The sequence below is a fragment of the Triturus cristatus genome, chromosome 9 (genome assembly GCF_964204655.1).
Source record: "Triturus cristatus chromosome 9, aTriCri1.1, whole genome shotgun sequence".
NCBI classification, from domain to species: Eukaryota; Metazoa; Chordata; class Amphibia; order Caudata; family Salamandridae; genus Triturus; species Triturus cristatus.
In genome coordinates, this window is record NC_140592.1 from 1,057,211,995 (window position 1) to 1,057,238,131 (window position 26,137).

General features: G+C 43.0%; 1 protein-coding gene across 6 annotated transcripts in view; it reads left to right on the plus strand.

The window, feature by feature from the left end:
* The window catches only part of MIA2 (MIA SH3 domain ER export factor 2), a 635,554-nt gene that overhangs the window by 43,495 nt on the left and 565,922 nt on the right, over nucleotides 1–26,137 (plus strand). For 2 of the 6 annotated variants that reach the window (XM_085626930.1, XM_085626931.1), the window contains exons 4-5: nucleotides 6,454–11,305; nucleotides 17,441–17,803. In XM_085626930.1, coding sequence (XP_085483056.1) covers nucleotides 6,454–11,305; nucleotides 17,441–17,803 — 5,215 coding nt within the window. Of the gene's footprint in view, nucleotides 1–6,453; nucleotides 11,306–17,440; nucleotides 17,816–26,137 lie in introns of all 6 variants that reach the window. The other 4 variants (XM_085626933.1, XM_085626934.1, XM_085626929.1 and 1 more) reach the window with 3 other exon arrangements.

Here is a 26,137-nt window from a genome sequence, read left to right on the forward strand (position 1 = left end):
AGAGGAGCTGAGAGATGCTGTGGATGTGGTGGGAGGAGGCAGCGTGCTGGAGGCCGGAGAGAGTGGCATGGCTGTGCCCCCCTCACCCCTCTCTTGACTCTGCCGCGCTCATGCCCGTGTGCACTCACCGGTGCATGGCGCCAGGCGACTCCTGCAGAATACCGATCATGCACTCGGTGGAAGTTTGCCATCCGCTCTATGCACACACCCGGCAGCCTGTGCGTTGTTCCTGAAATGTTACCCCTGCCCCGTGTGCTCCTGTCCGTGCCCTGTCCTTATCGCTGACGTGCCCCGTATAATGCCTTCCGGGAGAGTGGTGTAATTAGAAGTCGGGTGGAGGGAAGGTGGCTGCTCCAACCTTGAACGGTAATCTGGCCGGCTGGAGAGGGCGGCATCCGGGATGCAGGGCACACACCGCTACTGCGGCGACGCCGGGCCTCGCTCCTGGCCCCGAACGCGGGAATTCATTCAGTGAGCCCCACACGCGTCAAAGCGCTGTAGGCGCGCATGAAGCGCTTCATCTCAGAATGCATTCAGTGAGCCAAGTGCGCTCATGAAGCACTGTGAGCCCAACAAAAAGAGCATAAAGCGGTTTGTCGCAAAACTCATTTACTGAGCCCAAGGCTCACTTAAAGCGCTCCTCCACAGAATAAATTCACTGAGGCCAACATGCACAGGGAGCGCTCCTTCGCAGAATTCTTTTAGTAAACCCAAGGCGCACCGAAGAGGTCCGTGGTAGAATTTATTTTGCAAACCCAAAGCGAGCACGAAGCGCTACATCTCAGAATTAATTCAGTGAGCATGACCATGCCATCTCTCAGAATTCATTCAGTGAGCCCAAAGCGTGTATGAAGCCGTCGATCGGAGAATGAATTCAGTGCGTCCAACACACGTATAAAGCGCTTCATCTAATAATTCATTCAGTAAATCCTATGCCCGCATAAAGAGCTTAATCTCATATTATATTCAGTGAACGCAATGCTTCCTTGAAGTGCTCCCTCACAGAATTCATTCAGTGAGCCCAAGGTGCGCAATAAGCGCTCTGTCGTAGAATTCAGAAAGTGAACACAACACACGCATGACGTGCTCTGTCGCAGAATTCATTCAGCGATGCCTAGGCGCGCAGGAGGTGCTGTGAGGCCAAAAGCCGCAAGAAAGCGCTCCATCGCAGAATTCTTTCAATGAGCTCAATGGATGATGAAGAGCTCAGTTGCAGTGGTCCATCGCAGAAGTAATTGCGGGGATCCCAATGTTCGCTTCAGGCGCTCCATTGCAGAATTCATTCAGCGAGCCCCACACGCATCTGACACCTCCATCGCAAAATTCATTAAGTCAACCCAAAGCGCGCTTGTAGCGCTGAATTGCAGAATTCATTCAGAGAGACCAAGGCACGCATACAGCGCTCCATCGCCGAATACATTCAGTGGGCCCAAGGCATGTATAAAGCGCTCCATGCAGAATTCATTCAGTGTGCCAGATACAGAAAGCGCCCGATCATCACAGAATTCATTGAGTGACCCAAAGCCGGCATGTAGCGCTCCATCGCGGAATTCACTCACTGAGTACAAGGCATGCATGAAGCGCTCTATCGCTGAGACACAGGAGCAGCTCCTCTGAATGCCTTACCCTTCTGCCCTTTCACACTCATTACTTCAAAGGGATACACGTTCCCTCTACTAATCTCTCAGTTTCCTTTGTGACATTGCCAGTTTTTAAATACGTCGCCTTTAAATAATGAACTATCCGTTTACACAATTAACATTCTATTGTTTAGGGGATAACCATTGCCTACAAGTCGCCACGAGCTGAGCTTGCTACCCCGATACAGGGTGTAAGTGATCTTGGTTTTACATGCCTTCCGAACCGGTGACCTTTCACCCTGCATCGGATTAGTCTCCGCACACAAACATTTGCAATGCAATAGGTCTCGCAGTTACGCGAGTTTAAGCTATTGGCATTGTAAATTACAATGCCTTTTATTTATGTTTTTAAAAAGAAAACAAAAATGAGAGGCATTGTTATTTGCAATGCCGATAGCTCTAACTCGCGTCAATGCGAGACCTATTACATTGCAAATGCTTGTTACCATTAGCCCCCGACCTGCCTTTCCCCCAGAAGCCCCACCATCATCCTCACCCCAACCCTCCCCCCACCCTCAATCCTTCCCTGCCAACTCCTGAAAGCAGTTGGACCACCCAGATCCACAGATGGTGTGTTGCCCCCCTTGCTCACACCGAGACCCAATTGCAAATCATCAAACAGTAATCAGCTTGCTCCCCAGCACAGATATAAATGAGAAACCACAAGCCCAGTGCCCATAAAGCAAAACCCAGCCCCCAGTTCCATATAGCATGTATAAATATGACCATACCTCCGCCCGGGTATATCAATACTCCTTCAAGAAAATAACTAAGAGCAGCCTGAAATACCACCAACACCATCAAAACAGAATTTATAGCTTAGAATCTTTGGGTTAGAATACCTTAGCCTGAACGTAGAAAACTCCTTCGCCTTAATTTCTAATGTAATTTCTAATGTAAAAAAATGTAATTTATCTTACCAGACCACTTTAAGCACAACCAGATTAATTAGATAGGCCTGTGCTCCCTTAGCTTGGAAGGGTTGTGTCAGTTGATGCAGACGCCACCTTCGTTAGACCGTAAACTGACAAAAATCCAGCCTATCAAAAAATGTACATCCCTCTGCTGACCATTTTCAATCTGGGCGCGCCAGATCCGACACTGCCTGGTGCAGCAAGAAATTGTCAAGATAGCTCAATATTGCCCTGGGTTTTGCTATTTCCTGCGTAGCCCAGGGGCTCTGCCTAAAGGGGATTCTATGGGCCTGCTGTACCTCCTGGTCCCAATCCCAGTTAGATAGTTCCAGGAAGGCTCCACTGAAGAGCCCCACTATTTATTTGCGGACGTCTTCTCCCTCCAGTCCTTCGGGGATACCCAGAAATCTAAGATTATTTTGTCTGAGTCTCTTTTCAAAGTCTTCCAATTTTCACTGGGTATCGACCATTTGAGCTTTCAGGTTTTCAATCACTTTCGTATGCCCCAATGCCTCACTCTACAGTGTTACAATCCTATTCTCGGCTTCCCCCATCCTTTCCAAGGTTTGTTGCAGGTCTTGGCAACCCATTGGATGGCACCTTGTAGCTTACGGCATGCAGACTGAGCTCCACAGCTTTCTGTGTGCATTTCCTTGTGGTGTGCGATTATGCTCTGATATATTGACTTAAGCGATGCCGCCTCCAAAGCCTCCTGAGTGGACTTCTCCCCTTCCAAAGCATCCCCTTCCAAAGCATCCCCTTCTAGGCGGGGCAAAACAGAGTAATCCCAGAGATGCCCCTTTGCCTCCACTTTAGGCCTCTCCTTCTGCAGTGTCTTTTTCTTCCTGACTGTGCCCGTACAGTTGATGCCTCAAGATGTGAGGCCCCTGTCTCTCATCCTGACTGCTTATATCACTCAGCATGCTGTCCAGTGAGCTAACCCTAGAGCGCCCTCCAGCTAATCCCTGGCTCTCCTCATTCGACCAGCCAGAGTGAAAAAAGATGATCCCTTGAGTCCACACACACCTTAATAACGGCGCTGGAGGACAGTTGCTAAAGTCGTAAGGTGTACTCAGTTAACTTGCCATCTACATCTGGTTCTGTTACCGGGCTCCGAGGTATAGCCTCCCTGTCATGCACATTCGCCCCTGTTACAGAAATTGGGGCAGCCATACCTTCTTTAGTGGTTAGCTCAATTAGTCCATCCGGGCACTGCGTCGACAATTCTAGTTTTTCTAGAGAAGAGGGTGACTCCATGCCCCCTTCCCAGGAGTTTTCACCAGTGACATTAAGCTTCAAACTCAGGAGGGGCGTGCAGAACACACTAGACCTGAAGCAGGAGCCGGGCTAGCTGACCACATGCCTGTAGTTGAGCCTGTATTTGAACCTAAAGGTCGCGTAGGCTTTTTAAAGAAATCCGCCATGGAGCCTGCAGAGCCCACAGCAACTATCGCTTTTGCAGACCCATGGGTTCCCGTCTTCCAGCTCTGTTTCTCTGCCGGCTTTTTCACTGAAGGCTTATCCAAACAACGCAGACCTGACTCCATTCCCGTTGCTTCTCCAACACCTCCGTATGTTTTTGGCTTTCGGAGGCATTGCCGACCCCTGCTCTGCCCAGTGTCTTGCAGTTGTGGATGCACAGCAAGCCGCTCGCTAGGCCAGCTGCCTCTAAACACGATGCAGCGGGGATGATCCTTTCGCTGTAAATGACCACACAGCTAGCGAAAGGCTAGCAAAGCCAAATCCCTGCTCTCATCACCCAGAAAGACTGTTGAGGATTGATTAGCTATATGGTAGGCCCGATAGGGAGGAGGGCAGAAAACAGCCGTCCTAACACGGCCACCATCTTGCTCTCTGACCAAGTCCAGGACTTCTATCTCTGTTAATTAATGCTTTGGGTGTGAGAGTTTCATAGCCTGCCCATATAAACTTTTGCATCATTGTAAAAAGACAAGACAGTTAAAAGGTATCGTGCGTTCAGAGTGCAAAATCACCACATGAGCAGTTTCGCTCAATTGGAATTCACACCAAAGTTGTCAAGAGAAAGGAAGCAACTAAGTATTTTTTTTTTCAAAAAGCTTTGTTGAAAAAAACCTCACCATACATGACAAGTTATCATTGCGGCAGTATTACAGTCACATGTGTATTGACAGATACAGACCTCCGTCAGAAGAGGATGGAGGACTAAAAGAAATATCCTACCAATTTGTAAGTTGGTATGGCGACAGTGACGCAGTCCCAACAGCATATACATGTGCGGTGCACGTTGAAAACGGAAGCCAGTGTTGAAAGAAATTTACACCTCATTGACAGGTATGTTATTACAACAGAGAGGTAGTCCCATCTGCACCACGTTCACCATTCCTGTCTTAAAAAGGGGAAGGCCAGCCAGAGGAAGCAAACCGCACAGTTCAGTCCCTGGAGGGTGGCCATCAAGGCACAGCGGGGGGGCACACAAGGGTGGACTCAATGGTTGCCGACACATCATCCCAAGTGTTTGGTACGTCAGTTCTGGGGGAGACCGAAGGGGCGTCATCTAGGGCAGTCAAGCCTTGTAGGTAGGAGATGAGAGGAGCCCATATGTGCGGGGGTCTGCTGGCTGCTGGCATCAGATCCCTGAATTGCCCAGCAGTGTCTGGCAATGGGCTGCGTCACCCAACCAGGCTTTTACCGTGGGCATCGGTCTACGCACCCAATGAATGGACACTCTGCGCTTAGCAAGGACGAGGAGCATCGTGGTGAGTTTGCGATTGGCATCTGATGTGTGTTTAACATAGCCCAGGAGACACACCAGTGGATCAGGGATAATGCGTTCAAGTGTGATGTCGCTAATGGTGGTGCAAACCTCCTGCCAGAATGCAGAAACCCTTGGGCAAAGCCACGCCAGATGGGCAAAGTTTGCGCCAGGAGCACACCTATCGTGGTCGAGTAGGCCAATCTTATGCATTGACATAGGGGAGCGATATAGTCGGTGCAAAAGGAAGCATCTAAGTTGGTGAATTGATCACTGAATGAACATTTGTATTTCCAGAAATGCAATAGAGAAACTGCAGATGTTTACTGAAGTAAATGGATTATCCAGGACCAAGGACATGAGCATCCCCAGCAACATAGGGAGTTTAGAAACTGTATTTATTGATGTAGATGTAAACCATTCATAATGCTTACTCTTTAATGTACACAACATACTCATGAACCAGTGATTAGCTGCCTGTGGACAAAACATTCACCATGCTAGCCACTGGACAAAGGCTGGAGAACTGGGCACTTTGGGACTCATTACAGGCAGAGATATTGCAGGGCTGGAATCTCCACTTTTGGTCGCTAATCCCTCACCAAAATAATAGGCATTACAAGTCATTGACCTCAGGATGGGAAGAAAACATGCAGACCTGGTAAAATGGGTCATTTTCTGTATCTCATTCCAAATTACAGGTCAAATAATGGATAACTATTAACACTACCATTTACCACCTGCTTTTAGCAGGTGGTAGATGGCCATCGAAGATGTCCTGCATATTTGGGGCTATGAGGGCAAACAAGGCAATGCTAGGGGAAGCCTTATCCGGGCGACTGTGGGCCTGGTGGTGACATAGGCCCTGCCAGGAATCATTTAGTGTTTCTGAACCTGGGATAACGGGGTCCAGAAACACAGGGGCACCTATAGTTATTCGGAGCATTAATGTACTCCATAGCACATGAATGTGGACACCTCTGTGTGCAACTTGTAACAAGGCGTTTGCACTTTAACTGTTTGCATTTTGCCATGATAGGTAGCTAACAGACAATGACATTTTTGCTTAAGTTTGTTCCAAAAGAATCTATAATTACTGTTGCATCATGATTTTTTATTAGTCACTCATATTACTGCCATTAATAAAAACCATTTATTTTTCTAGGAAACAGACTTCATTTGCCTTGATGGAGGGGAATATGTTTTTGAAAATGAAGATAGTGTGTTACACGATACTGATCCGGAAATGGACTATATGTACCCAGATATGGAGCCATATCTTACAGTGGCAGAAGGTGAGCTTCTAAAGCCTTCAAGTATGTCCTTCCAAATGAAGGAAATAATTCATCCCACTGCAGAAAGCTATAACCAGGAAGTCACGCAGGACAAATCACAAAGCTCAGAAAGCTCAAGGGTAGCTACAAAGAATTCTGAACATGATCCCATTGAAGAAACAGAGGACATTGGGAGTATAGGTGAAGCTATTTTGCAAGAACCAATCAATGATGCATGGAGTGTTTCAAGCTTTACTGGATGGCTTGGTATGGGTGGCAAACAAGAATTGAAAGAACTAGATCCTACTGAAGATCCTTTACAAGAGACCTCATTCCACAGTAGAAAAATTGCACTAAGCGATGAGATCAACCCAGGTGACAGAGGTGAAAAGGAATCCAGTTGGTTTGGTAGTGGTTTCAGCGACTATCTTCCTTTTGGGAAAAAGGAAACAGAACACATATTAGAGGAAAAACACATGATAACTGAAACAGAAAACCAAGAAAATACCATGGATGGCGATTCAGGAAATTATGCAGTTTCTATAGGAACTGACCCCTTCACAGAAATGGAAGAAAAAAAGGAAAGTGATAATGCAGCTTCTGGGTCAAACTGGTTAAGCTTGGGTTTTGATAATGTTTTTAACTTGGGTCAGGTAATCAAAGGAACAATTAATAAACAAGAAAACCAAAAAGACAAAAACATAGAACCGACAGATAGTAGTGAACCAAACCTGATCTTAGACTCATTAGAACCTGATATTAGCACAAATCATGAAAGAAACCTAAAAATAGATGGGTCAGAGGCAGGCAAAATGCAAAGTGATGAGGCAGGCAGTGTCTACAATGAATTATCGTATTCAGATCAAGCCAGCGCTTCTAAAGAAAATAGTTCATCAGAACTATATGAACTTAAAAAGGGGGTTGAAGAGCTTCCGACTCCTAGTTGGTTTAAATTGGGCATAGATAAGATTTTTAACGTCCAGGAAAGTAACAAAGACAACACTATTTTGCAAGAGAAACAAACTGAAGCGAACATGAAAATGAAAGAAGTACCTCTGAAGTCAACACTAGGAGAAGCAGATTTAGACCCAGTCAGTGAGGACACAGCTGAAATGGGAAGTACAGTGATAGAAGACACAATGAACGATCAGACAGATCAACTTCTAAAAGAGTCTAAAAAACCTGAAAATAACCCTTCCACATCTGAGTTGTTGTCAAACTATTTAGAAAACATTTTGGATTTCAAGATCTCTGCAGGAGCAGATGAGTCGGAATCAGCCATTGACATTACCTACGCTGAGCAGTCTACAGAAGTTTACAATGATGAAACATCTTTGGAAAGTCACGTGACACAACAAGCAGCAGTGGAGGAACTAACTAAAGAAGCACAAAGGAAATGGAACAAACCAGGTTGGTATGAAAATATGTATGGTAACATCATTGGTTTTCACAGGCACCCGTCCGATCGAGGTCCCGGTCAGAAGTCTATCAATACTGAGACCAAAGAGGAATCAGCTGAAGCTCCACAATCCTCATCTGTTGGGCACTCCCATAGAATGGGCACAACTGAGACAGAAGGAAACAATGAGCAGGTTCAGAGTGAGGTGGGAATGCTACCTTCTCTTGTATCTATAAATCATTTGAAGACTTTTTGGATTGCCCAAAGTTTTACATCAAAATCTGTGGGCTATACCAAAAAGCAAACCTTGGGTGATGTATCTGAAGTAAAATTGCACTTTGATAATGGAAGAAAACTTTTACAAAATCATAATGGAAATGGCTTGAAAATGCCACCTGTTAGCCATTTACACGTGATTGCACCTAATAATATTGACCTTTCAAAATATAAGGACTCCTCATTTGTAGTAGGCATCCAAACTGACAAAGATAGTGACAGACAAACAGTGGAAAGCACAGCAGTAAACGATGTGGTTTCTATTCCCAGTATACCTCTAGAATCCCCTGTCTTACATAAAGCATATGTTGACAGGAAGCCAATAGATACCCTAACACCGTTATATCTCAGTGAGCCTAATCTTAGAATTAATGAAAGGCAGGGAGTGTCTCAGGGAAATGTTGTCAATGGTGGTGATTATGGTTCAAATGACCGGCAACATCACCCTTCTTCAAATGCTGAAGACTTGGCTACCCAACATAACACTCCTGCAAAAGTATCTTCGAATAAGAAACTCAACGATAATGAAAGCTCAAAAAATCAAGAATCTGCAGCTGCAACTTCTTCTTTCGGGGAGATTCCCAAACTAGATTTCGCTATGCAAGAAGATGCTGTAATTGAAAATAAAATGGTAGTTTTTAAGGAAATTACAGATTCTCCCTTGCAATCTAATGAACTGTTAATAAACAACAGTGACAATTCCCTCCAGTGCTCATCACTGAACAGCACATTTTCTCAAGCCACAAACATGTATGAGGAAGTACTTATCGAAGAAGCATTTCATAATGAAAAGAAGAGATCAAACTACAGTGTTAATCCTTCCACCAATGCTTTAGAGACAAATGATGACCTGCTGAAGTCCAAAGCAGAAAATGTGGAAGGTAATGAAAGTACAGAAGAATTAAATGAAGCAATTTTGACTGCACCAACTACAGAAGAGTCCAGCTTCGTAGACATACTTCAAACACAGGAATCTTCCCATTATGTCACCCATCCTTCTATTCATGATGATGTATTAAATCAGGATCCTGGTGAAATACTTGTAATACAATCTTTAGAGACATTTGTAGAAGACGGATTGCAAAACATACGCATCCCAGAAGAAGATCTTTTGAAATCAAATGCAAAGGAGCATTATTTTGAGGATCCAGCAGTTAGAGATATTTTGGATTTCGGTGATACCTTAGTTGACGATAAATCACAAAAACCTGACATAGAACTTGAAACAGCTCTTGGAGAGGAAGAATTGAGATTGAAAAAACAAACTGAAAGACAGTATACTGATGGAATCCTCAACAAAGATAGCATTCAGAAAGAAAGTAGTATGAATGATTTGGTCACAATATTTGACCTTTTGCCATCCACTGAGAGATCTGATGTTAGCATCAAATCGTATATTAAATGCAGTGTTAAAGAAAAAGAGATTCAAAAGCAAACCAGCCATATGAAGGACACTTGTATTCCATCAGATTTAGATAAGCCACAGTTTGGACACTGTAGTCACCATGAATACATGGAAAGCATCATATCAGAAAGAGTTGATGTTTTTAGTAGAGAGTCTGTAGAAGACTTTTCAGACAGCAATGTGAGATCATCTCAGGAAATGCCCAACAAGGAAGATGCTAACAAGTACTCAGATGAGTGTCTAGAAGCACCAAAGTATCCCCCATTTGACCTTTCAATTCTTATTGACAATAGTAGTCCTAGGGAACAACACACAGCAGATCCTCAATCAGAGGACCGTGCCTTAGACCACAGTATTTTTATCGCCACTGAAACAAAAGTATTAGAACAACCCGACATATCACCAGAGCTCCAGAATGAGCATTTCCATCCTCAACAAGCTAACAATAATTCAAAGGAGGAGGATGGCCTTTACTATGATACATTTGTTGAGGATAGTTTACTAGCTGTAGTGGAAACTAGTGGACAGCCCTCCCTGCAACACAAAGAACATTTCACCCAGGAAGACATAAGATTTGAAAATGCTCAAAGACTGATCGAAGATTCTGATTCAGACACAATAAGATCTGCTGACTTACATGAACAGTCAATATCCGATGCTCAGGAAAGTGACATTTTAAATCATCCTTCACTACCTAGTTGCGAACAAGAATTGAAAATGGATCGAGATCTAGAAAGTTTACATGCAGTTGATGTTATAATGATAAATGGTGAACAAAGAGATGTTTTCAACCCCGGGCATCAACATGATCAAATTATGACAGGTACTTCAGAAAATATAGATGGTAGTGAAAGTAATGGGGAAACACAAGAAAGGCTAGAACTCCATAGTTTAGGACATCAAATACCTGTCTCAAAAAAGGGAATTATAGGTAGCATAATTTCTGACACATCTGGATTTTTGGGCAATTTATTTAGAAAAAATACGGAAGCAAAGGTTTCTAGCACAAGTTCAGAAACAGAGGTATCTGACAATCAGTTGAACAAGAAAGATGACAATGATATCCAACAAATGAGAGAACGTACTGATGTACATAGTGAACCTGCTTTCATCGACACTGACATTAAACTGGCATACACAGAAGACTTACCCAAGAGCAATGCATTAACACTGACCAATGACAACTTACCTGTGGGTTTGATGAACTTCCATGAAAAAGTGGCGATAAAAGAGTCTTTGAAAGATGAAGAAAAGGATGATGCAATTCCATGCAAGGCTTCTTCTGAGATAATTGGACAAAGTGTAATATTGAATCAGGCTAGTCCAGAAGTAATCACAGTGTTCAGAGTGGTGCAGCAATTGCATTCAGAGATGACAAATATAGAGTTTGCTCATTTTTTGAGTCTCTGCAAAGATAATAAACTAGAGATACTCCAACAAAATCTTGAAAATGTGCAAGAAGAAATTACTACTTTTTCATGTGGAAGTGGTTTCATGGCAAGCACTCAGGGAACTCCGTTTGCTGCATACGGAAACATCTGGGACACAGCCTGTGAGAGATGGAAGAACGAGGAAATGAAATGGTTTCAAACGTGCCAACACTTTTTGTCTCACATAAGACTCAAATGTGCAGCTCAAGAAAACCTGTCAAAAGCAGAATCAGGTACTGAACACATCAATTTACTTAATAAACATGCAGTGCAGTGTACTGAAATCAATGTTGTATGTGAGATGTGGTTGTAGACCAATGTAAACTAAACTCGGAGTGCTCGGAGTGTAGTAATAGTGTATTATCACATTTTACACTGTTAATTTGAAAGTACTGCTCTTTAAAATGTTTTGAGAATCATGTTATCACTTCTCTGTGACAATTGTTATACATTTTTTACAATCCACTGTGACAAATGCTAAAAGGTCAGAGGGCTTATCTCAAAGAAAGCTTTAGTTATGGATACATTCTTAAAAAACTGTAAAATTATCCTTTAGACAGATGCAGAATGTATAAACACATGTGATACAATAATGTAAGGGGAAGTAGAATGGAAAACAGGCACGTTTGTTTACATATAGATCAAGGATTTTAATAAGTTATTGTAGAGATTTTAAAAGTAGCACATATTGTGCTTTCCTGCTTTTGTAAAATGTAACTTTATTGTTAATCACTATTGGATCTGATTGCTGTGACTTCCTTTTATAGTATTCCTGGCTTATTTCTGAATTCAAGTAAGGTAAGTTTCTATGGGTAGATTTTACTATACTTAACTCCATCTCTATGTACCTTGATGATATATACATCTTCAAGGTATGTAGATGTGGGGTTAAGTGTAGTAAATCCATACTTCCCTATTTGCACTGAACTTCATGATATTTTAGTCTTCAATAATTTTGACATTATATTTTGCCCACACAATATTTTTGTCTTCAGTACTCTGTCAGACAACCTTTACTACAAAAGTAAGTCATATATATTCACAGCACAATATTTGTAAAACATATTTTGAGCTATTAGGTTAAGTACCCAAACCTATCCTAGAGAAGAACAGTGGCTTTGAACATCACCAATATCAAATTAGAACAGATCATCAGGAAGCTAAAAAAAAATGACTGTTTCAAAGCGAAAAGGTTGAATGTTTGACTTCCCTCATTCTCCTTTGTTGGAGAGGGCACTTATTTCTTTGACAGAATTGCTTCTCGTTGACAGTACTTTTCTTTGTACAACATGGGCCAAAAATATGCATAACTTTTAGAAGATTAAACAATGTTGAGCACAATGTTAAAATGTATTTATACATGTTTGCCAACCCACTTTAAATGTGCTTTTCTATTATTGTAGGTACTCGGGGTTTTGAAAAAACTGTGGCACAATGTGGTTATTGTTAGAATAGATATTTGAATTCTGTTTTAAACATACAAAAAAACCTAGATATTTATTGAAAAACTTATAAAATGTTATTGCTAATTTAATTTAATTATAAATATTTTCTGATCCATCTTAATTTTGTTTTAGTAACATTGTAAAAGCTACTTATACATTTCTTTAAAATAGTGTTTTTGTTTTCAAAATAATTGATAAATAACTTGCTTGTAATACAATTAGCAGGTACAGACAATTTATAATTTATTATAACTGATAGATTGACACTTTGGTAGAATTTTTATGGAAGTCAGAATTTCATTTGCATTGGCCAGATTTTATTCAGCATCCCCTTTCAGCTTGGTGGCCCATAGGGCCGGATTTTCGTTTTGTGCCCGTCCCTTCGACAAGCCAAATATCAACTGTGCTGTCACTTGTTTAATTAAAAAGGGTAGATTTCTGCTTTAAAAAGTTGACTTTGTCAAAACATTATCCTCATGTTGGCTGTGATCTCGATCGCAAACAGGGCAAAGAAGCATGAGGTATTCACCGGACTTGGTAAATACCAACAATGCGTGGTGATTAAGGGGTGTGGAAAAATCTACATTCCTCGGAATTCTGATCCTTGAGCCATCAGGGAGTTGCGTAGGGATCGGCATTTTACAGGTCCCTTATAACAGGGGTTATGTGTTGCTGTTTAATAATGTCAGTGTAGTTGATGTTTTTAAATCTTTTGCTGTAAGTTACCTCCCTCTGACTTTGACCTTCAAGTTTTTGTAGCCTCAGGAGTGCCATGCTGGGTGGATATTCATCCTGTGGGTAAACGGTCACTATATGGCATGACAAATATTTTGCAACCACTACATCCACCTAACTAATACATCACATGGTAAACCTATTGTAAGTGGATGTAGAGTTCTGAACAGTAATGGAAAGGCCAATAGTGGATGCAATATTTGCAATATTTTGTTGACCTCAATATTGTTACCTACACCAAACCTGTGTATCCTATGGAGTAAAGTGGCAATAAAGGCACAGCATTTACATTCAGACATGAGAATGTTTCAGTACATCTAAGGTATTTTCCATGGTCGGTAGTCATTGACATTAGAACACAAAGTCCCTTAGTTTTATCCTTGAATCAGACCTGTCTTTCATTACAAAGATCACAAAGAAAACATACACACACTGTCTGGTGCCAGCTCAGCTGAACAGAGAACCACCATGCAAGGTCTCACCCACTGTCATTTGGATATAGATTATGTCTGAGTCACTATGAGTGTATGGAGCATTTCTTGTATGGGTGTAAGACTGCACGCCTGAATCATGTATTTAAAGATGTCCTATATGAGGCAATCCATGAAATCAATTAGGTATTTTTATAATATAATTTATACTATCACCAGATGTGCATTATGAAAGGAGTTACAGTTGCTTGGCAACCTCAAATGCTGCATTTCATGACTTTTGTGAGGTTCCTTACTCCTAGCCTCAATCAACCTAAACGGTGGATAGTTTGAGAGGGGAGAGCAGCTAAATATATTCAGGTGTTATCGCTACACTTTCACAACAGCATTCTCAAAAAGGCATCATACCGACAAACCATCCAACTCCTTTAAAACTTAGAAATCATTGTCTCACACTTTAGTACATGTACCAAGCTCAAGGCAAATCCTTAAAGGGGTTACTGGATGTGCAGTTATCAAATACTGAAATAAGGACTATGGTTAAAAGTCCACATCACCTTCATAAAATAGGAAATTGTATTAGCTACTGTGGGTGTGCTCTGCTCCTACAATTTTACAGCTCAATAGCACAGCCAGGAGTTGGGTAGATCAGGACAGTGTTAATTCCAATTTCAAGAGGCAATGTGTCCCAGAGACAAGGTACAAAACATAATTTCAAAATACAGTCAGTAAAGAAAGGACTGGATCAAAAGTGGGTTCTACAGTGGAATTTAGGAAAAACATGGTTTATTACAAGATTCAGCAATACAATACAGTGCAAATGTAGCAAATCTCATTTTAATGCATAAAATAATTGCCATGAAGACTCAGTAATAGGAAGAATGCAGAATAATAGGCAAAATAAATAGTAGGCTAAGACTCAAATGTGCAGCAAAATCAGTAAGAAATTGGGCAGCATCCCCAGTAGCACGGAATGGTCTGTCAAGAGTTCTGGTTCACTCCCAATTTCAAGAGTTTATATAGGCATTTTCTCCATATATTTTTCTTTTTTTGTATTTCATTAGAACTGCAAAGTCACAGTTGTGTGAGAAAATAATTACATTTTCAACAAATAAAATCATAGAAATACCAAAGGTCACATAAGCCTTCCACCTTAGCACTAACCCACTACATGAATATTGATTCAGCACTCTGGCCTTATGTAATCCAGGGCTGTCAAAACAAACTAGTTACATATACAACAGTAAACCATTTGAATGAATGCAATGTCGCACGTAAGCGGAAGGTCCTTGAGAAAATGGTGGATTAGGCCCTCAAGCAGGCTCTCTTCGAAAACAGGGTCATTCAGAAATAAATAACTCAACATCTTGCTTGACTCCATGTAGCAGAATGAACAGAAAATAAAGTCTATGTTGTGACATCCATTATGGACAAGATGGTGTTGAGGCTTAACTGAGGCCTAGTTAGCATAAACCAGGAAACACACACTCCGACAGGTCACAGCAAATGTGTTTCAACTGCAATAGCTCAAAGTCAGTATACACATGTGAATTTGAGAGTTTAATTGTTAAGCACAGTATTAATAATGCATACGTGTGTCATCACTGCCAACGTCAAAAACAACTGAAGTAAAATGGTAAAAAAATGATAAAGGGAAACTGGAAAATAGTTTACCTATTCAATATTAATCACTGGGAGTAAATGTAAACAGGAAAATCTATGAGATTCCGTTTTTAGCCACTGGAGAATCATTAAACTGTCGTAAACGTCACCAGCCAAGGCTAAGAGCAGCCAGGTAATCAGCTGCCAAGAGACCCCACAGCAGTCTTTGGATCCTCAGTTTGTGAAGGCCTCCACAGCCACCAAACCATGCCGGCTTCTGACTTGTGTGTCTGTAATAGCAGGTAGGCAGCGCACCAACATCAGGTAATGCTACTCACTGGTCAAAGGGGTGTTCAAGTTCAGAGTAGAATGGTACAAGTGAGGACAGCGTTTCTCTTCTTCTTGATCAGGGACTCAGGAAAGTCTTCAAGATCTAAACCTATTATAGAATTAGAGGGCCCCAGCATGGTGTATTCTTAAGCCTTTTTACTCACTTTTAAAACAGTGTAATATATACCTCTACTTTTCTTTCTCAAAAAAAGAAGTAGAACTCTCTGTCAATAGGATCTTTCTCTCTCTGCTTTGTCAGCCTGACTGAGCACCTCAATGGAGGTCACAATCAAGGAGCAGCGAAAGCAAATAGGTTTAGGGGTTCCCATAATGTAATATTGGAACCTTACAAATTACAGCCAGGACCATTTAATAGCAGAAAATATATTCAACATCTTAGTTGATCTCTTTATTAAGATCATCTCTAGTGCGACTGTTTCCAGTGGCATTGTAATTCCTCAGAGTTTATGCCACAATGAAGTTCAAACCTCAGAAAGTCATGCACCATGTAACTTCTACTGTACACATCTGGGCACAGAGCGTAGAGCTGAGCAACTGTTTGCTACCATGAGTACCACACTTTATGGCTTTATATGCGACAGACCACACAATCTTATTGTTATGTAGTCTCCATCAGCTGGCAGGCAAGGTACCATTACCTTTTAATTACTTTCTCACCCCAGTCCATACATATAAGATGTGCCCATACCTACCTACTTAAAAGAAAACAGGTTTCACTCCCTTGTGGTGTGCCTACAAAGAAACTCATCTACCTAGAATTGTCCTGTTTTATGTTTCCCCTTTAGTAGGACGTTGGCCTGTGCTTCCTTTTTTTGAATGGGAGTTCCTTCATACCTTTTTGGCATTGTGTGGGCCTTTTTATTTTTGCTGGCAGTTTCTTTCACCTGTATGTTGTGTTCCTGCTATTTTCTGGATTCATGCACCAAATTAAAAATATTTTGCTGAAGTTTAAATACCCCATAAATAAAAAAATAATATTTTTAATAATAACTACTAAAAGTGATGTAAAAAATTAATTCTAAGAACTTTAATTATATAACAAAATGTTACATTATATTTACATTTACAAATGGTTGTTAAACTCTTTAAAATGAAGAGTAAATATGTTCTATTTTAAAAACAAATTTAACATTATGTTAAATGTATTTATATTTGTAACTATATAAAATAATTGAAAATCCTAACAGTATAGAGAGCACCTGGCAGAGTAACATTACATATCAAAAGCAAAAGGGGCAGAGTAGAGGTAGGCTGGAGTAGGAACTTCTCCTCCACAGCACTATATCAATAATCAAGAGAGGTACCCTCTAAAGGGGGATTTTTTCCACACCCTGCAGAAAATACAAAAAAGACAAGAGAAAAGAAAATGTTTCTTCTTTTCATAAAACCCTCACCCACCCGGGTTGCCCCTTGGTGGCATGCTTCATCATTGGGTACATCCCTGCCCTCTATGGACAGCGGCGTGCTGCTACCAACAAATACGCCGAAGCACTAAATTGTTAAACATAGGGGGGTCCCTATACACCTAACACCTAACCGTGGTTTCAAAGTTCGGGTCGAGGTCGACCGATGGACTCATGGGGCCCAATGATGGTCGCATTATAAGTCTTCTCTTTTTGTATTTTCTGCATGGTATTGAAAATATCCCCCTTTCCCCTTTAGAGAGTAACATTACATACTATGAATATCTGTGTGAATTTATTCATACATTCTTGTGGTATCTCATTTACTGGTACTGAAATATTTTACCTAATAATATGTTTAAAATGTAAATATTGTGTTCAATATCCATTTCTGTTTTCAGTTACAGGTGAAGCTCCTCGAAAGACTAGCAGTGAAAAAAACTCATTTTCCAGTGGGGACATTGACCAGAAGAATGAACAATCCCAGGAAGTGAACCTCGTTTTGCCAGAGGATGAGGCAGAAAAAACAAATGACTCAACTTTTCAGCTCTCTGCAAACACTACCCATGATGAACCAATGCATAAACAGGATGCAAATGACCATTCGTTAGTGGAAAACGAGCAGATGGGCCAACAGACTAAGGAAGACCTCACTGCGGCTGTGGAAGACCAAGAAGACACATACATGTCATTAACAAGCAATCAAGGACATAGAAGAGAGGTTTCATCAGATACATCCCTTCTGTTCCACCCACACAGTCCAGGTGATAGTATGTGTAAGAGTCTTCATGAAATGGCACATACCGCATATAAATCTGAAAATCTAATAATGAGTATATATCCTGAGTAAAGGGTACCTTCGCAAGTATGTGTAGTCGAGGAGTACTTTACGGCTGAACAGCGTTCAGGTCGTAAAGTAGTCTTCTCCATCTAGTACATTCTTAACTATCCTTGACTCTAGGATTACAGTAATTAGCTTTGTAATCCAAGGCTCCTACCAACAGGCACACAGTCACAGGCCATCTGTTTTAGATGTAACCAGGGTCTAACTGGCCTATTGGGCAATCTGTACCACTCACAAGAGAGGGGGAGGAGGGGAATCTCCTACTTCGACCTCCACTAAACCTTCACAGTGTATGGAGAGACATTGTCACAGAGGTGAACTCACCTTGATGAATGTGTGACTACAGGGAGCCGCCCTCGCTCCTACGCTTTTTGGAGCACAAACTGCTCTGAAACTTGATTTTATCCAAAGTGTGAATACATGACCCATATGTGAATACAGGTTTAGTCCCCGATCCTCTTATAAAGGTAGGAAAGGAGGGTATGATTACGTGGATCTAGTAGTATTGATGAAAGCCGAGGAAGACACAACAACTAGCTGAAAAATGTCGACTCATATGCAGAGAGGAGGGGTGAATGGTTCATAATCTACCCTGTTCACCTCCATTCTTTGGTTTTCTATACCTTTTTAATCTTGGCCAGGGAGTACGGGAATAAAATAGGGAATTGGATATCCCTGAGCTAGTTTTAACATCTGATTTTCTGCACTTAATTTTTACTTGTTCCCTACTCTTCTTTGTATTTGTATTGTTTTTCCCCACCCTATTGCTCCACCCCATGCGTTGGTCTGCGGAGGGGTGTGTTTAGCAGCCCAATGATGAAGCATGCCACAATTTTGTGGGTGAGGGCAGTTTTTCCAACATATTGACTTTGCCATAAAAAACTCTTTAAGCAAATCTCTCAGTCCTACTTCTCTTTGTGTGAGTAGCTATTGGGCAATCTGGCAGTGGCCAAAGGGCTGGGCTGACAGGTAAGTGTGTGTGCCATTGTTTGGCTGTTTGCAGGCCTGTATAGTCTGGTAGGCCGTTTCCTACCTTTTTTTACTGTTGATTTCCCTGATATTACAATACAAATTGCCTGCATCAAGCAATAATTCATGCCGTCTCCCCTATCTTGCAAAACACTTATAAAGCTTGCATTGAGAAGTTTAAAACGACCCCAATATTCAAATGTGGGCCACTTTTTTAGCTCACTGATTAGCTAATAAGAGCCTATTTTCATTTTCGTGCCTGGGCCTCTTTTCTGTCCCAGTCCATCGCTGGATGGGACTGATGTGTTGTTGACCCTGGGCAGAAGACATTTATACGGTCCAGTTGCACGGTTCATGTTTGTCAGTTTTAGTAACACAGACGAGGAGATTGATGGCTTCACAAGCAGACATGGATCCCACCCGAGGACTGGGCCCTCCCGTTGAGCGTTACCACCAGATAGCCCCTTAATGTTGAGGCTGTGTGATGGCCCACCGTGAATCTCGGGCATCTGGCTGTAGTCCAACAGCCTAGCTGGACCACGCTGCGGTTACCAGGCCCAGAGCTGCTTGCTGATGATTAATTAGCAACTAGCAGTTAAGGAAGGGTTGTGTGACTTTACAACGCATGCTTTTACCCCACATGCCGTTACAATGCAAGTTTTTACAACGACTTGCTGTCGGGGGTGCACTGGAGTTTGGAATAGTATCATTTACTATTCCAACTCCAGTCTGTGGAACAGTAGGGAAGGTGTTGGAGTTAAATCCAACACCTCATACCCCCTACAGCAAGCCATTTCTTGTAATTCCATGCGGGGTAAAAACATGCATTGGAAACCATGCGTTGTAACGGATGTTTCCCATTAAGGAAGAGGCAAGTGGAGGGCAGTAACAAAAAACATGGAGAGTTGCACGTTTTAATGAACAGAGGAGCAGAAAGAAGTGGCAGCAGAACTCAAAGGGTGCATTTCCGATGACATGGAGATAGATTTAATTTTGGAGGAGGCCGTTAGGTGACGCCACCACCCTACAACCCAACAGTCTACCTAGTACAATCTGATCAAGGATTGCATAATAGGGGAGCCCTCTACTAATCCTGGTCCCTCTTTACCCTCTCACCCGCTTCCTATTCCCTCTGCTGCTTTTTTACACTTGAGGGCTTTTAAATTATTGAAATAACATCTCCTTCAGTTATGGAATTACGGAGATGCTTTGCCTTATTCTGTCTCACCTGAAGGGATGGTGGTACCCCAATCCTCTCCACTTATCACCTTTTGAGGTGGTAAAGGGGGTCCTACGCGAACTTCTGAAGCCAGGATTCCATTCTTCCAATGCGGTGTGCTGTATTGGATATGAAACACACAAAATATAATTGGCGGTTTCTTGCAATAAGTCTAACTATGGCATTAGCTCAGGATAGCACTCCAATCCAGCGTTCTTTTGCTCACCATGCCACCTCAGTTTGGACCCAGCCATATGCAAATTAGTCTTGACCCTGCTCCTCATGGCAATAGTCCATTCCGAGCGGCCAAGCCAAGTCCTCTCTGAACCGGAACGCAAGCATCCCAGGACCGGTTTTGGCCTAGTTATGGGCTCATCAGCCAGGTATAGCTTGGCTCCAGTGACACAGTGAGCATAGGACCCACGTCTGGGCATACTCATGCTTCGGGCGATACATGAAACACACATGCTGTAGCGTATAATCAAATACGTGGATTGCAGGCAAACAGTGCAGGAATTCAGGAGGTAACACTCTTTATGACCTGATATTCCAAACCTGTCTACCCTCATGGCATTTTTTGTTTGGTTCCTAAGTATATTTTGCATGTTTCTGTATTTACATATAAGTATATTTGGGTATCAGTTCCGGGAGCTACCATTTTTTCCCAAATCAAATCAGAAACATAGAACAATGGTAATATTAAAGTAGTGTAAAAAAGTTCTTCAAATGTCAACTACTCACTGTGATAGAAGACCAGCAAAGTTCAGAAAATGGAAATGAATGCAAACACCACAAATAGTAGTCCGCTGTTCTAGATGGCAGTCAAATACATACCTCATCATAAAACCTTTATTCAATTGTAAATATAATCATAAAATAACATAAGACCATAAATACATTCATATAACAGCGTTAAAAATAATTTATAATTGAAATGCATTAATGTACAGATGAAAGATACAGCTTTGAGATCCTAACCCCATTAATTGGGCCTGGAGCCACTGTATCTTACAGCAGCACGCAAAAACCTGAGACCGCAGCAAGAACATATGCATTAGGAAGTAGTTGTAAAAACATAAGCGCCGGGCAGGCTTGTGCAAACTCCATGGCTTTCAGAATTGGTTAAAGAAAATGATTCCTAGGAACACAGAAATATTTACACAGCAATACAAAATGAAGGGTATCCTGTGGAGACACATTGTCGCAGCCACAGGGCTCTCATGCACCAGGGCTGACCCAGCTACTCGGAGAGACTAGCAGGTGACATAACAAGTTAAAGGTAAATCGAGACACCACAAATCTGTCCCTATCGTTAGATAACTGCGAAAGAAAAGGTTCCATGCCCTGCACCGTTTTTAGTAACAAATGCCCTCGACCATGGGTTTCCCAGTTCCCGCTGTTCACGTTACATGGAGGCGTGTGCAAAGAATAGATCCGTTAGCCGTTTTTTCTCCACAGGATATAACAAATGATGATTATGAAACATGTCCACCCTCCCTCGGCTAGTTAAAGTTGCCTTTACATATGCTAGCCGTCGCCAGTGCATATGTTAACCAACAAAGCAGAGGCCTAAGAGCTATAAGATCACTAATGTATCTGAGACCCAGCTCCTCGTGCATCGAGAATGTTGGCATGCTTTGGGGCACCCGCTAGATCTGCCTCTAAAGGTGTTTTCCGCTACTTGAATCCTCTCCACCCACCTGTGGCCCCAGACTTCACTTCCATATAACACCTTGGAGATGCACTTAGACTGATAAAGTTTAATTAGGGTAGCCGGTGACCACAAGCCCAGCCTCTGGGCACAGCTAGCAACTGCACCTGTAGTCTTTGTCAAATCACAGATATTGACCTCCACCAGGGGATTCCAGCTCAACTTGGCATCAAATAATACCCCCAGGTAAGGCTAGAATGTGTTTCTCAACCCTGAAGGTTTTAGAGCGTATGGGCCAAGGGCCAGTTACCAAAACATATGACTTGGAAAAATTAATAACCAGGTCCAAACTATCCATAGAGGTGGTGAAACTGTCCAGCAAGGACTGCAAACCCACTGCAGTGCGTGCCATAAGCACCGCATCGTCTGCATAGAACAAAACAGGCAATGGTCTTGCACCTACCCTAGGGCAGTCCACCTGCGCTGACACCAAAACTTGTTCCAACCCATTAATGTAAAGGGTGTACAAAAAAGGTGTGAATATGCAGCCCTGGCGAACCCCCCTACTAGTGCCAAAAGACTCGGTAAGCTCCAACCCCTGAGAGTACCTTACTGCAGCTGAGGTGCTGGCATGGAGATTCGAGAGGACAGAAACAATTTCTGGGTCCATCCCTATCGATAGTAGCAGATCCCAGAGCTTATTACGATTTACCCTTTTGAATGCTGACGTGAGGTCCATAAATGCTAAACGCAACAAGCCGGACTGGGCAACAGTGTATTTGTTTATAAGTAGGTATAGGCTGACACACTGATCAGTGGTCGACCTGCCCAGCCGAAAACCACATTGGATCTCTGACAATATGTTGTTCAAGTCTGCCCACGATAAGAGCCAATTTCATAAAATCCTCCCCAGCACTTTAACAGCATCTATGAGCGATATTGGACGGTAGCACTGTGGATTATCCTTGTCCACCTTTTTGAAAATCGGTACAATGATGGCGGATGACCATTAAAGAGGAGCCCCCTCCCTTATTGTAACATTTAAAACCAAGGTTAAGACAGGTCCCCAGACAACAATATTATCTCGAAATAGTTCGGGGTTATACCGCCAGGGCCTGGAGCTTTGTTACAGGATAAGGCCGGTATACTTTGGGAAACTTCCTCCACGGTAAGAACCACGTTAGCTCTCCCCACCATGAAGCGTGTTTGATCCACCGTACCATCTTTGAGGCCTACATTATATACGCCCTTAAAGTGAACCACCCACTGCTGTTCCGAGATATGATAGCACAAAGCACGACCTGATGGCTTAGTAAAACAAGGCTTGTTAATCACTCTCCAAAAAAGAATGTTATCTTTTAATTCGTACGCCTGGGCTAAGTCCTCCCAAGCAGCCTTACATAACATTTGTAAACGATTCATAAGAGCCATCTTTTAGTTTTTCCGACATTTCACAACAATCTCCTTATCTCTAGGGGACTGTTTGAAAGTGACTTTCAGGAGGTGAAGACAGTTCGAGCAGGCTTGGTCAAACCATCTAGGGCGGTCAGAGTTAGACTTAGTTACTGGAACCATAAGTAGGGTTGAGACCTTCCGTGTGATCACTGCGAATGCCTATAAAATCGCTCATCCGAGACACCCAGGTCTAGAGATGTGGAGATCTCCTGTCAACACTCACTAAAGAGCGACAAGTTAAACCCCTTGGGGTCCACAAGAGAACATTTTAGCCTTCTCCCCTGATCTACGATGATGGGCACAGCCTATATCGCTGGTATTAGATTGGCCCTCCACCTAACATCCCCAATATATAAAACCAAAGGATTATGATTCACGTAGGGGCTGTGCATTATATTAAAACTTGAGATAAACAGCAACAGAGGAGCTGAAACAAAATATAATCTATAATTGACGCATAAACCCTCCCTTTGAATGCTGGGGTAATGTGGGGGTTAATTGAGTTTACCAGCAAGTATGTAAAAAAGTATTAGGAGCACTGCCATCGGGTGTATGAGCCATGTGGAGACCCTCCTCAATCATTCATCTTGAACTCACATTACCAGGATCTAGAGGACTAGCACATAAGTGACAATTAAAATCACCATCCAGTATAAGATTCTCGCGTCCCAAGCCCCAACCATCCAAAGAATTGATGGCCAAACATAGGCTTCGGAGATGGCGGGAGAGCTAAAGTTCAATAGTTGGGGGAGAGTGGAATGTAGCAATGGGCGCCAACCAGCAGATCAGTTCCATGTATACCTCACCCCTCAAGATTGCGCAGTATTCTGATGATCACCACCAGGGAGCAAAGTCCCATCCAATATGCAGCGGTCCTGTTATGGGGGCGTCAGCAGGGCACCAATCAGTCCAATTATTATGTGCCCACATGTCCCCGCTCCCGGGGGGGGGGGCACAAATCAGCTATGCAGGAGGAGGGGGGCCTCCTGTGGCGCAAGGCCTAACTGCCCATCCCACATGACAGGCCCCTTTACCACATTCCTGGCCCCCCGCGGTCAGCCTCTTGGCATCAGTGGTATTCGTGGCAGCTACCACAGCCTGGTTAGAGGCAGGTGGGGACCAAGTTCAGCCGGTTGTCAAAGGGGCGCCCAGAGCATTTCCGATCAAGTGGGGCAATATGAGGGGAGAAGAGAGGAGGGCGGCAGGTATCACAGGCCCCCGCTGTCAGCGTACACGAGGCCATGGCTCCTCACCAGTACAGTTTTGCTGACCTACCTCTGGGGCTCGCAGCTACACCCCCGTCGTCCTGCAGGAATTGCCGGGCCGCTTTTAATGTCTCGCAGCCCCCTCCGATCTCACTGGTGTTAGGCAGCTTCACAGACCGCTGGATCCGGCCTCCACTCCTGGCAGCTGCCGCCTCCTCTCCCACTCTGCACTAGGCCACAAGCCCACTACGGTGGCGCGCAGATCGCCCCAGGATAGCAGGATCCCGGAGAGAGCCTCTAGGACAGCATGGCAGGGTCCCACAGAGTCCTGGGGAGGGCGAGCGGGGGGTGGGGGGCGGGCACCACATATATTATTTATCAAACAATCTATAAGCTAATAGTTTGGCCTCAAATCCATACCTGCTTGGCAAAGGCGCTGCATGCACAAGAGCTTACACATGCAAAGGAGAGCCTATCATAACACAGACAGCAACAAGATGCATACTCTGCAAACATGACAAAGTGGAGCATGATTAGGTTTGCACTCCCACAGATTACATGCACGCTAAGACCTAGACACCAGCTACAAATAGCCTTAGAACCAATGAGTTACCCACTTGAGGAAGCTTAGATGAAGACTGCCTCATACTCCCAGTCTGTCAAGGCACTGCTGGATGGCTACAGCTATTCATTGTGCCAGGTAGATGGAGGGAAGAACAAGCAGGTCATGGACATATGACCATCAAATGGCAGGAGAAACAATGACATGACAACCAGATCTGCTATGCTCAAAAGAAACCTTACCCTGCTAGTGGCAAAAACTAAGATATAGATGACTGCCCCCAACTAACTGTTTCTTTGATTCTTGTGCTCCACTGCTTGACACTGAGTCGGAAAAACCTAAGAATTAATTAACAGGTCCGTCCACGTTGTTGTATTTATTGCCCCCAACTAACGTCATCCACAGTCATGAGATGGCAGCTTACCACAGGCATCAGAGCGCCATAGTTGTGCAGCAGCTGTGTCTGCTGCAGCAAGCAACACTGATTTAAGTGCATAGTCCCTGGAGTGAGTGGAACCAGCTACTTCCCATCATCAGCCTTCAACAAAGTACTCTCTTGGTCAATAGAATCAAGGTCAGTAACTATGAGCCCCAAGAGCTGAAAACAAGTTTAGACCTAGAAGTGAAGGAATCTGTGAATCCCAAGGAATACTGCCTTCTGCTCACCATTGCAAGTGTGGAACTCATTCGAAAACCCTATACTAGACCAAGAGAATATGGAATTGTAAGAGCAGCAGGATCAAGTGGCTCACCAGGGCTGCTGGACTTCTATACATTGAAGATCCTGATGGCAGCCTGGGAAATTCAAAATATAAATCCCCATTTGTAAACGTCCACACTGACTAAAGGGAATGAGCAATAGAGGTATCAATGGTGCAATAAATGATTGACTCAGAAATTGGAACCAATTGCAGATCTAGACGAAATCAGGCTTTTTATCAACAGAAGCTACTCAAAGCCCATTGTCAGGAAAAAAGGTGCATAAAATAGACAGTCTAGGGGGAAAAACAAATGTTTGATTTAGTCCATTATTGGATTAGGATTAGCACAACCCCGACTGGGAGCATGCCCTTTCGTCATCCCAAGCACATGGTGCAACACTTGCCGCACCGCCATTTGCTCATTAGAGCCATCGCGTTGGGAAACATCACCTGGTTAGCTTTTTGGAAAAAGTCTTGCAAATAGCCAAAGGA